Here is a 12,980-nt window from a genome sequence, read left to right as displayed (position 1 = left end):
ACAGGAGCGAGCTACACTTCCCCCTCAGAGCAGAACTTGAGAGAATGAAGTCTGTCAACACTGTCTTATGCAATGCAATTACTGGATAAACTTGAACCTGTTTGTTACTTCTTTTGAATTTGAAACACATTTTTGTATTTTAAATCGCTTCATGGATGTGTGTATTATGTTCCTGATCATCTTTTCTCTTTGAATTCATTGTTAGAATGAAAAAGGGTTATTTGTTTATTTTCTACCCTGTTGAGCCGTTTAAGAAGGCAGGCACTTGATCTTGAGGGAAAGTTGCAGTAGAAGGAATAGAAAGTAATCCATAATTAAACGCAGCAATAGTTCCAGCCACTCACTGGAGCTCCTTGATCTGAGCTCCATAAATTAAAAGTGACGTTTATCTATGAAGTAATCCTGGAGGAATTGTAACAATGATGGTTTTGAAATCTGATAATAGAACCAATAAGAAGAAGACATGAAACCAGGGTAATTTCTTCTGGAAGGAAAGGACTCCAGGTACACTTTAAAGTCTGTCTTCAAGTATTTGAAGAGTTTCTTATTATTTCGAGGGTAGTGATATATTGTCTTTTAATCTGCTCTGTGGATAAAATCAGGGAAAATCGGTTTAAATTGTAACAGAAAAGATTTAGGATAGATGTGAAGAAGAAAATTTTCTGACAGGAAATGCAAAGTAAACACCAAGAAAATGTGTGGATTTCATTTCTCTAGCAAAGGTCTGACCAGTCACTAGAAATGGGATCGAATAGTCTTAGCCACCGGTGATAATCGAAAGCTGAACCTTGTTCTCAAGATCCTGAGGTTTTATTATTCTATTCCCATTCAATTGTGTACTTTTAGAATGTCACTTTTTTTTTAAACATCTTTATTGGAGTATAATTGCTTTACAATGGTGTGTTAGTTTCCGCTTTATAACAAAGTGAATCAGTTATACATATACATATGTTCCCATATCTCTTCTCTCTTGCGTCTCCCTCCCTCCCACCCTCCCTATCCCACCCCTCCAGGTGATCACAGCACCGAGCTGATCTCCCTGTGCTATGTGGCTGCTTCCCACTAGCTATCTACCTTACGTTTGTTAGTGTATATATGTCCATGCCTCTCTCTCGCCCTGTCACAGCTCACCCTTCCCCCTCCCCATATCCTCAAGTCCATAGAATGTCACTTTTATGATGATCTCTTCTTGGAAGCAAAAAATACCTTTCTCAATATGATTCTTAGAAAGCGGTAGCTGTGTTTCATTATTGAATTCTCTATACCTGTGCTGATAGTGAAAGGTGTATTTAAGAAAATGCTCTGTTCTAAGCAGATGCTTACAATTCTGGACTGAGGGTGATTTTTCTTAAAGCTGCTAGTTGAGCAGGGCTTTTTAACTTGCTTTCTTTTCACTTGCCATGTCTTGGTTTTCAAGTCCTTATTAACAGATGTTTCCTTTCTAAGAAAGAATGTAGTTTATTAAGAAGACCTCAAATTCTATAGGTTGGGGTAGGGGATGCTCTGAGGAAAGAGCCTGGTTTCTGTTGGTCTTTGGATGAGTTTGTATGATTTGTGCTGTGACATTCAGAGCCAACTCTCTTTAATAAAAAGAGTTGAATATTTTATTTGTAGAAAGTTTTAAAATTGTAATTATTTTGGCTCCTAGTATATATTGTTCTCTCCGTGATACAATTAACCTCAATAATGAATTTTATTTTTTTTAAACAAAACAAACACGTGACAGAATAAATTATGATTCTAAACTTGATCTTCTCATACTGTGGATTGAGAAAACTTAATCTCATAAAATAAAGATCAGACCATCTGACAATTTCTGAAAAACAAATCTTCCGTACCTCCCAGGCTCCACAGTAAATTTCTACAGCGTCTTCTATTCATGTAAAGCTTTCAAAATTCATTGAAATAGGAATGTGCATTTCAAATACACACTTTGAAACTTAATTGAAAATAAAATCAGGTTTCTTCCTAATGTGGTCAACACACTGTTTAAATTGTAAACATTTATTATGATGCCAAACTGTATCTTGAGATGGTTGACTCTAAAACTCTCAGCCAGGTATCCCACAAGGTGGAGTAAAGAGCTTACATTTGAGACTTAGTTTGAACTTTGAGAAAGGTGCCAAGGATGCCCAGTGGGACAAGGACAGTCTCTTTAATAAATGGTGTTGGGAAAACTAACATCCACACACAGAAGAATGAAATTGGGCCATTATCTCACTTCACATACAAAAATCAACTTAGAATGATTAAAGACGTAAATGTAAGGCCTGAAACTGTAAAACTATTAGAAGAAAACCTACGGAAAACACTTCTTGACATTGATATTGACATTGACGTTGATCTGGGCAATGATATTTTGGATACGACTCTAGAAGCACAAGCAACAAAAGCAAAAATAGACAAATGGGATTGCATCAAACTAAAAAGCCTCTGCACAGCAAAGGAGACAACAAAGTAAAGAGACAACTTATGGAATAGAAGAAAATTTTTGCAAACCATACATCTGTTAAGGGGTTAATACCCAAAATGTATAAGGAATTCAAACAAGTCAATAGCAAGAAAACAAATTATCCAATTTAAAAAAAAATGGGCAAAAGACCTGGATAGACATATCTCCAAAGAAGACATACCAATGACCAACAGGTATATGAAAATATGCTCAATATCACTAGTCATCAGGGAAATGCCAATCAAAACCACAATGAAACATCATCTTATACCTGTTAGAATGGCTATTATCAAAAAGATAGGAGATAAGTGTTGGTGAAGGTGTGAAGAAAAGGGAACCCTTGCACACTGTTTGTGGGAATGTAAATTGGGACAGCCATTATGGAAAATAGTATGGAGGTCCCTCAAACAATTAAAAAATAGCAAAACCGGGCTTCCCTGGTGGCGCAGTGGTTGAGAGTCCGCCTGCCGATGCAGGGGACACGGGTTCGTGCCCTGGTCTGGGAAGATCCCACATGCCGCGGAGCGGCTGAGCCCGTGAGCCATGGCCGCTGAGCCTGCGCGTCCGGAGGCTGTGCTCCGCAACAGGAGAGGCCACAACAGTGAGAGGTCCACATACCGCAAAAAAAAAAAAAAAAAAGCAATACCATATGATAGTACTTTTGGGTATATTTCCAAGGGAAATCTTACTTCTGGGTATAGTTCCAAAGGAAATGAAATCAGTTTCTCAAAGAGATATCTGCGCTCCCATGTTCATTGCAGTGTTATTCACAATAGCTAAGACATGTAATCAACCTGAGTGTCCATTGACAGATGAATGGATAAAGAAAGTATGCTGTGTGTATGTGTATACATACGTACGTACACATACAATGGAATATTATTCAGCCTTAGAAAGAAGGAAATCCTGTAATTTGTAACAATGTGGATGAACCTAGAAGACATCATGCTAAATGAAATAAGACAGGCACAGAAAGACAGATACTACATGATCTTACTTACATGTGGAATCTAAAAGCATCAAACTCACAGAAGCAGAGAGTAGAACCGTGGTTACAAGGGATGGGGAGGTGGGAGAAATGGGGAGATGTTGGTCAATGGGAACAAAGTTGCAGTTATGTAAGATGACTAAATCTAGAGATCTGGTGTACAGCATGCTGACTATAGTTGATGATACTATATTGAATGCAGGAAATTTGCTAAGAGTATATTTCAGGTGCTGTCATCATACACAAAAACTGAGAACTGTGTGAGGAGATAATATGTTAATTAGCTTGACTATAGTAATCACTTCACCATGTATGTGTATACCAAGTCATCATGTTGTACATCTGAAATATATATATAATTTTTATTAAAAAATTAGAATATGGTCCCCTTCTAGTTTTCTCACTTTTCCCCCTTGCTTCATCCTTATTTCCTTCCCTTACTTCTCTTCTTTATGTCTATATTATCATTTGGTTTCTATACTTGTGATATGAAGCAAGAGTATAATTTTTAAAGTAAACCTTTCTACTGTTTTTAACTTTTTTTTGGCTTGTGAAGGAAGAATTTAATATTTTCTCAAAAGAGTTCTATTCTGCCTTGATATATTTTTTCTCACTATGAGTTTGTGACTCGTAAAAGAAAACTTATCTCTCTCCTATAGTATAAATAAGCTATGTTTGTGGTGTGTACATTTCTTTGTTCTTTTGGGGTTAAATGTAATTGTCAGAGGGGATAGTTTTCATGCTGGTAATTATTTTTTTCCTCGGTTCAGAATAATCCTTTGTAAACCCTGCTGCTGTATTTTAATATCTATGGTAGAATGATTTGGCTGACCAAATTCTGTTTTTTTTCCTCTCCCTTTATTTGTTCTAGATTCATTTCATATTGCTCTTCAGTCGACAAGGGAAATTACGGCTGCAGAAATGGTACACTACTCTCCCTGACAAGGAAAGGAAAAAGATCACCCGGGAAATTGTTCAGATTATTCTCTCTCGTGGTCAGAGGACAAGCAGTTTTGTTGACTGGAAGGAGCTAAAACTTGTTTATAAAAGGTGTGAGTAACTTCATGAGAACTGAATTTCTTATTACTCTTTGGTTTGTTGAGTCCCGAGCATTTGAGATTGCAACACCAATTCTATCATTTACTGAAATCTTTGAAGGCTGGAGGCCAAACGTTTGTACCAGTAGACTAAATAGAAGAGAACTCTCATTTATTGAAAGGCTTTCCATATGCCAGGACGGATTCTAGATACTTAATTTATGTGTTGATAATGTACACATGCATTCAGGAAATTATGAGCATCTATTCTATTTCCAGCGCTGTTCTAATGACTGTGCGTACGGTAGCAAACAAGACACAGAACATTCCTGCTCTCTTGGAACTTATTCGTCTGTTAAGCAAACAAAACAGTTTCAGTTAGTAACAAATGCTATAGAAAAAAGGTTAACATGATAGAGAGATGGGCAGCTCTTTATTATTCACGTTTGCAGATGAGGAAACTGAAGCTGCAGAGAGTTTAAGTAATTAGTCCCCAGTCACAGTAATTGAGTGGTAATCAGCAGAGCCAGGATTCAAATCCAGATTTTTCTGACTTTAAAGACTGTATATCCTCTCTTTACTGTACCTACTTGCCATGGCAAGACCATACTAGAAAGGGACCTCAATTTCTAGGTGAGGAAACTAAGGCCCTGAGAGGTAAAGTCATTTTGCTCATAAAGACCCAGATAACTGATGCCTAAACCAGGACCAGAACACAGCCGATCTGGCCCTGCATCCAACATCATACTGCAACTTTCAGAGGGCAAACACACATTAGAAAGGCTCTCACGAGGTGTGTTTATAAAACTGGAAGGGGAAAGACAGAGGTAACATCAAAGGCTGTATTCAATGGAGTAAATTACCAGGAAGTGCCTGGACCAAGCTTCTCTTGCTGGGCCCAAGGTCAAAACTTTTCGTACTAGCATCGTGGGAGACGTCAGCAAAGGCCCTTATAGTAATAAGCATCCCAGGGATAGAAAGACAGAGTCCCAGGAAATCCTTGCCGACAAAAGGCTTGTCCCTACTCTCTGCCTGGTTTCTACAACTTGGGGTTCAATTGTGATTTAAACCATTACCTGAAGAATAGGCTTCAGCAGTTCTCTCAACAGCTATCTATGACTACTGGGTAAACAACGCAGACTCAGTACCTGCCTTTGGGAAGCCATTGATTTAGTGGGGGAGAGACAGGCCATGAAATACGGAATGAAGAGCTCTGGATGCTCTGTGAGGGAGGCACAGGAATGCATAGCAGGGGCCTCCAGTGCAGTCAGAGAGGACAGAGATTTCCTGGAGGAAAGGACATCCAAGCTCCGAGCTACAGGAGAAGGAGGAGTGAGCCACATGTATGGGGTGAGGAGGGTATTAGGCAGAAGAAACACACATGATGGGGGGAGGACTTGATAAGCTGAGGATGGGAGGCACACTACAGTACAGTATGAAGTAAGACACACTATAGTACGGTACAGTATGAAGAGACACACTACAGTATGAAGTAAGAGGGTGGGCACGTGGGCCCCTGGGCCCCTTGGTCAGGGCTCTGGAGTTTAGAAAGGACAATTCACAATCCAGGGAGGGGCATGAACAGGCACCCTGATTACCATGGGTCAAAGGACTCTGTGTCCCCTGATCACAGCTCCTTAAGGTAAAGTTTTGAGGACCTTTCACATAATTAACAGAAATAACCCAATCCCCACCATCTTTTTTATATATTCTATTTTACATTTTGGGAGGCTATTGGGTATGATGAATAATGATTTCCCTCTTGGATGTGGACAGGAGGAATCCCTGGAGAGGAAGCGGTAACTGCATATTCATGGAAAAAACCATCTTCAGGTTGTGTAATGTGTCATTATATTTTATGTGATCTTCTTTTCTTTTCAAGGTATGCTAGTTTATATTTTTGCTGTGCAGTAGAAAATCAGGACAATGAGCTCTTGACACTAGAGACTGTGCATCGTTATGTGGAGTTGCTGGACAAATACTTTGGAAATGTAAGTGGTGTCCTGGTCTGTAGAATGAGTCAGTCTCCACCCCAGCTCCGACTTCAGTTCTGTCTGTTTTCACATTCCTTTTCTCTCTCAAGTCTAAAATATGAACTGCATTTGCGCCGAGAACCAGAATGCAACGCTTTCCCCCTTTCCTGTGATTCTTAGTAAACGGAAGATCCAGAGCTTTCCAGAGGCAGGTGGTGTGTGTATGTCCAGACCACAGCCACACTAGACGCTAGAATTTAATTGTGAAGGCTTCCTTGATATTTTGTCCTTTACTCCCCACTGACTGTCTTCTCTTTTCTGTTGTGCCTTTCTATCCTCTCTCTGGTTTCTTTTACTAAGCTCCAAGGGTTCTTTAATATTATTTATACATAAGAAAAACAAACACCACCAGACAAACAAAACCAAAATCCTTTTCCTTCACATTGCTATTCAATCTCCATGCATTTACTGCCAAGCAGTACACTCTACGAGGTGCCCTGATCCCCAGAACACATTCACTCTGCAGCAGCTTAGGGCTTGGCTTCACCTTTACTCCTCCAAGGAAATCATAATGGTCAACACCAGTGATGCTGCTTTAATCTTCACCTGCCTAACCTCTCTGCAGCACTGGACCCTTGCTCAGTGCAATGCTTTCTTTAAATCCTCTCCTCTTTATTTTGCCCTGACACTGAGTTCTGCTAATTCTCATCCTGTTTGTTTTTTTGTTTTTTGTTTTGCGGTACGCGGGCCTCTTAATACTGCGGCCTCTCCCGCTGTGGAGCACAGGCTCCGGACGCGCAGGCTCAGCGGCCATGGCTCACGGGCCCAGCCGCTCCACGGCACGTGGGATCTTCCCGGACTGGGGCAAGAACCCGTGTGCCCTGCCTCGGCAGACAGACTCCCAACCACTGGCCCACCAGGGAAGCCCCATCCTGTGTTTTTGAAGGCCCCAACTTGGTCTCTTCCCCAGCTCCCTCCCTCCCCCTGCCCCCTAAATGCCCTCCTGCTCCTTCTTTCTTCTCTCCTGTGTGTCTACTAGACTCTGTCTCCTGGAAATCCATCACCAGATGACTCTTCTTCACTTTGCTGATGATGCTGTTCACTGGGCTTCTCACGCTCACCTCAGTCTTAACGTGACACGAGCTGAAAATTAGCTCCTGAAAACCTGTTCAGTCTTGTGCTTGAAATTATGACGTCCTAGGATCTCTCAACGCAGAAGGACAGTGTTCCTTACATATTTCTCCACCCTTTACTTAAGTCTGCCTCTGTCTATTCAAATTGGACGAAAATTCATCTCCTTTCACTCTCGCTAGTATAGTTTTACTTGGGATTACAGTTTTGCTTTTCCTTTAAACCTCATCTCTCCCCCTTTCTGCCTCTGGGCTCATCTCTGCTTGCCTTTCCTGGCCTGTTTTTAGCATTGTCCTTCCAATGCACAGATCTCTGGTGACATTCGGTCACTCTCCTCCATCTTTAATGAATACAATTCAAATTTCTTAGCTTGGCATTTACTCATTGTAAACATTGGTCCCAGACCACTGCTCCAGCCTTCTCACTTCTCTGTCTTTTTATCCCTGACATATCCAGTGCTCCAGCAACATGGAGCAGCCTTGTATTATCCTCAATTTGTACAGGATTTGCCTGACCACCAAATTGCGAGTATCTCGAGATCATGACCTGGGACTTATTTGTTCGTTTTTTCAGCCCTTGGAACCAGCTCTGGGCCAGATTTTAGAGAATGTTCCAGAAATATTTTATCTAGTTCACCGTCTCAAGAAATGATTCAGTGGATTAGGAAAATGTTTTCTTCTCAGTAATACTCTCTTCCCTATTTCCTGGCTCACTGACGATTTTTTTTTTTTTTTGTGATACGCGGGGCTCTCACTGTTGTGGCTTCTCCCATTGCGGAGCACAGGCTCCGGACGCGCAGGCTCAGTGGCCATGGCTCACGGGCCCAGCCACTCCGCGGCATGTGGGATCTTCCTGGACCAGGGCACGAACCCGTGTCCCCTGCATCGGCAGGTGGACTCTCAATCACTGAACCACCAGGGAAGCCCTCTGAAGTTTTTTATTAAATGCTGTTAAGAGAATTTGCTTTCCGAAGAGTTTTCTGTACTGTATTCTATATAATGGAATGAACAGCAGTTGAAGTATTGGTTAAGGTTTTGTCAGGTTTGTTGCAACAGTTTTTACAAGGATGAGTACCTGAAAGATTTCTGAAATAATTTTCCATCCCTCTCTTTGATTCTTCTTCTTTTTTTTTTTTTTGTCTTTGTAAGTTATAAGACCTAAATATTGCTTCAGAGATTTCAGTTTGTTGGTCAGCGTATAAAAATAATAAGACAGGGCTTCCCTGGTGGCGCAGTGGTTGAGAGTCCGCCTGCGGATGCAGGGGACATGGGTTCGTGCCCCGGTCCGGGAGGATCCCACATGCCGCAGAGCGGCTGGGCCCGTGAGCCATGGCCGCTGAGCCTGCGCGTCCGGAACCTGTGCTCCGCAACGGGAGAGGCCACAGCAGTGAGAGGCCCGCGTACTGCCAAAAAAAAAAAAAAGACCATTTTTCTTTTGCTCTCTCCTGGTTCACCAAGTTTATTTTCATTTTTTTAAAGAGAGATTTGCAAATATATAGTGGCAAGTTTTCAAACCTGAGATTATTTAATTTTATGCTTTCAATTTTTCAGAGGAATTCTGACATTGCAGTACTTTCTTTTGAAATAAACCGCAGACTTGGCCTTTAGCAAAGCCCTGAAAGAGTTCTCCTGAGGCCCAGAGATTCCCATAGCCTGCCTTTCCCCCCTCATTTCCGCACTCTGGTTTGACCTGTTGTGTTTTCTTAGATTTATCCAACTGTGATCATGTGAATTGGGATTGAATTTTATCTCAATCTTATCTGACCAAATATCAGATATTTCAGAACACATTGCTTTCTCAAGAGAATCTGAATCAACTTCCCTAATTCTAAGCCCAGTTAAAGTGTCAGCAGAATGAGGATGCATTCCTATTTCTCTAATATTATTAATTTTTCATCCTGTTTTGGCATACCTTTAGAAGCTCTGTCTTTGTCATGGACCAAAATTTAATTCACTAAAAAAGTTCAGTGAATCTTTCATTAAGCTAAGAGCAGCTAAGAGCAGTTCAAGCCTCTGTGCCCAGTACATGTTCAATTCTTATTAATTAACTGTGATGAGTAAGCCCAGCAATACTGATTCTTATGACATTCTTATGACAATTCTTATTGTCTCAGGAATGATATCTTTCTCTTTGGTTTTCTTTTCCTCTTGTGTTAATCCTGAAGGTTTCCTTGAATTTTGCCCTTATGCTATCCCAGGAAAAAACTCTGTACTGTGTTTCTCGTAAGACTAGAAAATATTACCTTCCTATGACAGATAAATCAAAACCTCTGGCTACTAATTTATTTATTTATTTATTTTTAGCACTTTTCAATTCCCAGGAGATTTACAAGGATTAACTAGTTAATCTTTCGGTCTTCAGTAAGCAGCATGAAGCCCAGTTTATAAGAGGCTGAGAGGCAATGCCTCAGAGTCTCAGATTAGATAAGGGTCAGTTTGAGGACTTCGACACCTGCCATATTTTCCCATTACAGGCTGTTATGTGAGGTTTTACTGATGCACCCGGACGGTGCAGAGGTTGCTGTGCTGGAGAGGTTCTGTCTTTTTTTTTGTTTGTTTTTTTGCAGTATGCGGGCCTCTCACTGCTGTGGCCTCTCCCATTGCGGAGCACAGGCTCCAGACGCGCAGGCTCAGCGGCCATGGCTCACGGGGCCCAGCTGCTCTGCGGCATGTGGGCTCCTGGACCGGGGCACGAACCCGTGTCCCCTGCATTGGCAGGCAGACTGTCAGCCACTGCACCACCAAGGAAGCCTGAGAGGTTCTGTCTTGATTCAGGGAGTTTTCTTGTTGTCAGGGGAGGGGTGCTCTATGTCCTGCTGGATCCTGGTGTCAGCTGGCTTTCTCAACAAACGCATGATTGGACTCATCATAGATCTCTATTTCACAGATAAGAAAAATGATATTCAAAAAGTTGAATAGAAATATTTACTCTGCTAATGTCATGGGGGCTATTATGAGGATCAAAGACAGTATAATTAACAATACTTATAAACTGTCAATCGCTATGTAACTGTACTTTGCATTATTATTTTATACATCCTTTTATGCATTTGCTGTACATAACTTGAACTTTTTGTACTTACTTTAGAACAGAATTCAGTAAGGGAAGGTCCTTCTTAAATTCTATCCAAAAAGATTTAGTTATTTAAATGCCAGAAATAATCTCACTACACCATGTATTATGCTATAACAGAAGTCCCTCAAGCCAAATTATAGTAAAATTGTAGTAAACACAAGGCTAGGAGATCAAAGGTAACATTAAATTACCACTGTTTTTTTCCTTTTATAAGCTTTCTTCCAGAATAGAGAGACATGAGAAAATGAGAAAAAATAAGGAAAGAGGCTCATGTGTTTATTAACACAGAAGCCATGTGCTTTTGCGTAATTAGATGGAGTGCAGTCATCTGAGCATCAAGGGTACATTTCTGATATACTGGGGCAGCGCCCTGAAGGTAGAATTAGAAGTAGTATTTGAGTAATTAGACAGTAGCTGAAGAAATCTACATTATGTCTCAGGTTCTGAGGTGTTTTCTCTTCTTACTCTCAGGTACAATAACCCCTCGGGGTTAGACTCAATAGCAAATAGAATAGTCTTTTGAAGTTGCTGTATATGAATGACTTGCTTGTTTGTAACATTCTCTATTCGGCCAGTAGAACTTGTGTAGCCATTTCCCTTATGATCTGGAGATAGTAACTGTATAATCAAGGGGTGTGTGTGTGTGTGTGTGTGTGTGTGTGTGTGTGTGTGTGTGTGTGTGTGTATCTGGCTTTGCATATTACCTAACCTTATCCCTACCCCTTGAAACTAGGTGCAGTAAATTAATTGCCCCGTGGCCATTGGCGAGCCCTACAGCTTTGGGGATGGCTTGCTGGTAGGAGAGTGGAGAGTGGGGTATGAGAAGTTCCCAGAGAACTTGTATTAGTATCTGTCAAGTTCACTTTGCAGGATTCTGGTTGCTCATTTCTTCTCATGAGGTTCCTGTCTGTCCTGGATTCCTGGTCTACACCTGCCTTGAACTCTGGGGCTCCCCAGCTCTTGCTACTATAAATCCTGACTTCCCACCTCTTCTGATCTCTGGTAACTGCTTACTTCTTGTACCTTCTTTAATGTGCATGAATGTCTAATCTACTGTGCTTTCTTTCTGTTTATCTATATTGTTTAAAATTGCAAAATAATACATATTTTTACATATCCTTCTAGACATATACAGTTTTTTAAATAAAAAAATGGTATTGTATTATACATATTATTCTGCAACTTTCTTTTGTTCCCCTTACCAGTCTATCTTAGAGCTATTTCCATGTCTATCCATGGAAATCTACTTCATTCTTTCCAACTTTATGCATAGAATTCCCATGGTATATAATACAATACACAGTAGGGGTAGACCATACTTTATTTAAGCAATTCCATTATGGCTGGATTTTTGAGTTGTTTCCAATTTTTATTATAAATGATGCTGCCATCATCCTTGTTATTAATATATATTATTATGCACTGGTTTGGGTATAGCATAGGAGTAAATTCCTTGCGGAATGATTGGGTCAAAGGATTTGTACATTTAAAACTGATGGACACTACAGTCTGAGCCTTCAAAATGCCTGTAAAATTGACAAATTCCACCAACAGTGAGTGCGAGTACCTATGTATCCATACGCTTAACCAGGAATGGATATTATCTCTTCTTAATAGTCAGATGGTCATTAATTCAATTTGCATTTTTCTGATCACTAGTGAGGCTGTATACATTATTAGATGTGCATTGGCCTTTTCCATTTCTTGCCTTGTCTATTAATTGCTTCTTGACAGCCTTTCTTTGATTTTTTATGTTGTGGTGTTTGTCTCAGGGATTCGTGAGAATCCTTTCTATATCATGGATACTGTACTTTCCTTTCTGTTATATATGTTGCAAATATTATTCCCAATCCATTGTTGTACTTTTAACCTGTACTCTGATCTCTCCCTTTTTGCCTGGGAAGCTCACTTCTAGTCTCATTCAAATTTCTGGAGTGAGTGTTCTAGAAATAAAAGGGTTTATGAGATGAGAATATTTCCTTTTATGATGCCATCCTTTTTCTGATGGTTGTTCTCCAGAGAGAACCCTAAAGTTCTGGGGAAGTCCTGGATTATAGTATCATGTCCCAGTGAATAGACTCTTATTTTCAACTGGTTTTACACATATATGTGTGTGTATGTGTATGTGTGGAGAGAGAGAGAGAGAGAGAGAAAGAGACAGACCCTGTAGGGAGGGGGAAATTAGCTGTGTGTGTGTGTGTGTACACACACACACACACACACACACACACTTGTTGATTTGATGCTGTTTTCTAATGAATGAAGAGACCACACCCTTTGCAGATTCATTAGATTAGTTTTTCTTAGGTGGCCATTTATCACAG

General features: G+C 40.4%; 1 protein-coding gene across 2 annotated transcripts in view; it reads left to right on the top strand.

The window, feature by feature from the left end:
- Nucleotides 1-12,980, top strand: part of AP1S3 (adaptor related protein complex 1 subunit sigma 3) — a 56,945-nt gene that overhangs the window by 34,036 nt on the left and 9,929 nt on the right. For both annotated transcript variants that reach the window (XM_079924702.1, XM_079924701.1), the window contains exons 2-3: nt 4,312-4,490; nt 6,360-6,468. In XM_079924702.1, coding sequence (XP_079780828.1) covers nt 4,312-4,490; nt 6,360-6,468 — 288 coding nt within the window. The remainder of the gene's footprint in view (nt 1-4,311; nt 4,491-6,359; nt 6,469-12,980) is intronic.

This window comes from Stenella coeruleoalba (genome assembly GCF_951394435.1).
Source record: "Stenella coeruleoalba genome assembly, chromosome: 6".
NCBI classification, from domain to species: Eukaryota; Metazoa; Chordata; class Mammalia; order Artiodactyla; family Delphinidae; genus Stenella; species Stenella coeruleoalba.
This window is presented reverse-complemented; position numbering and strand designations above follow the sequence as displayed.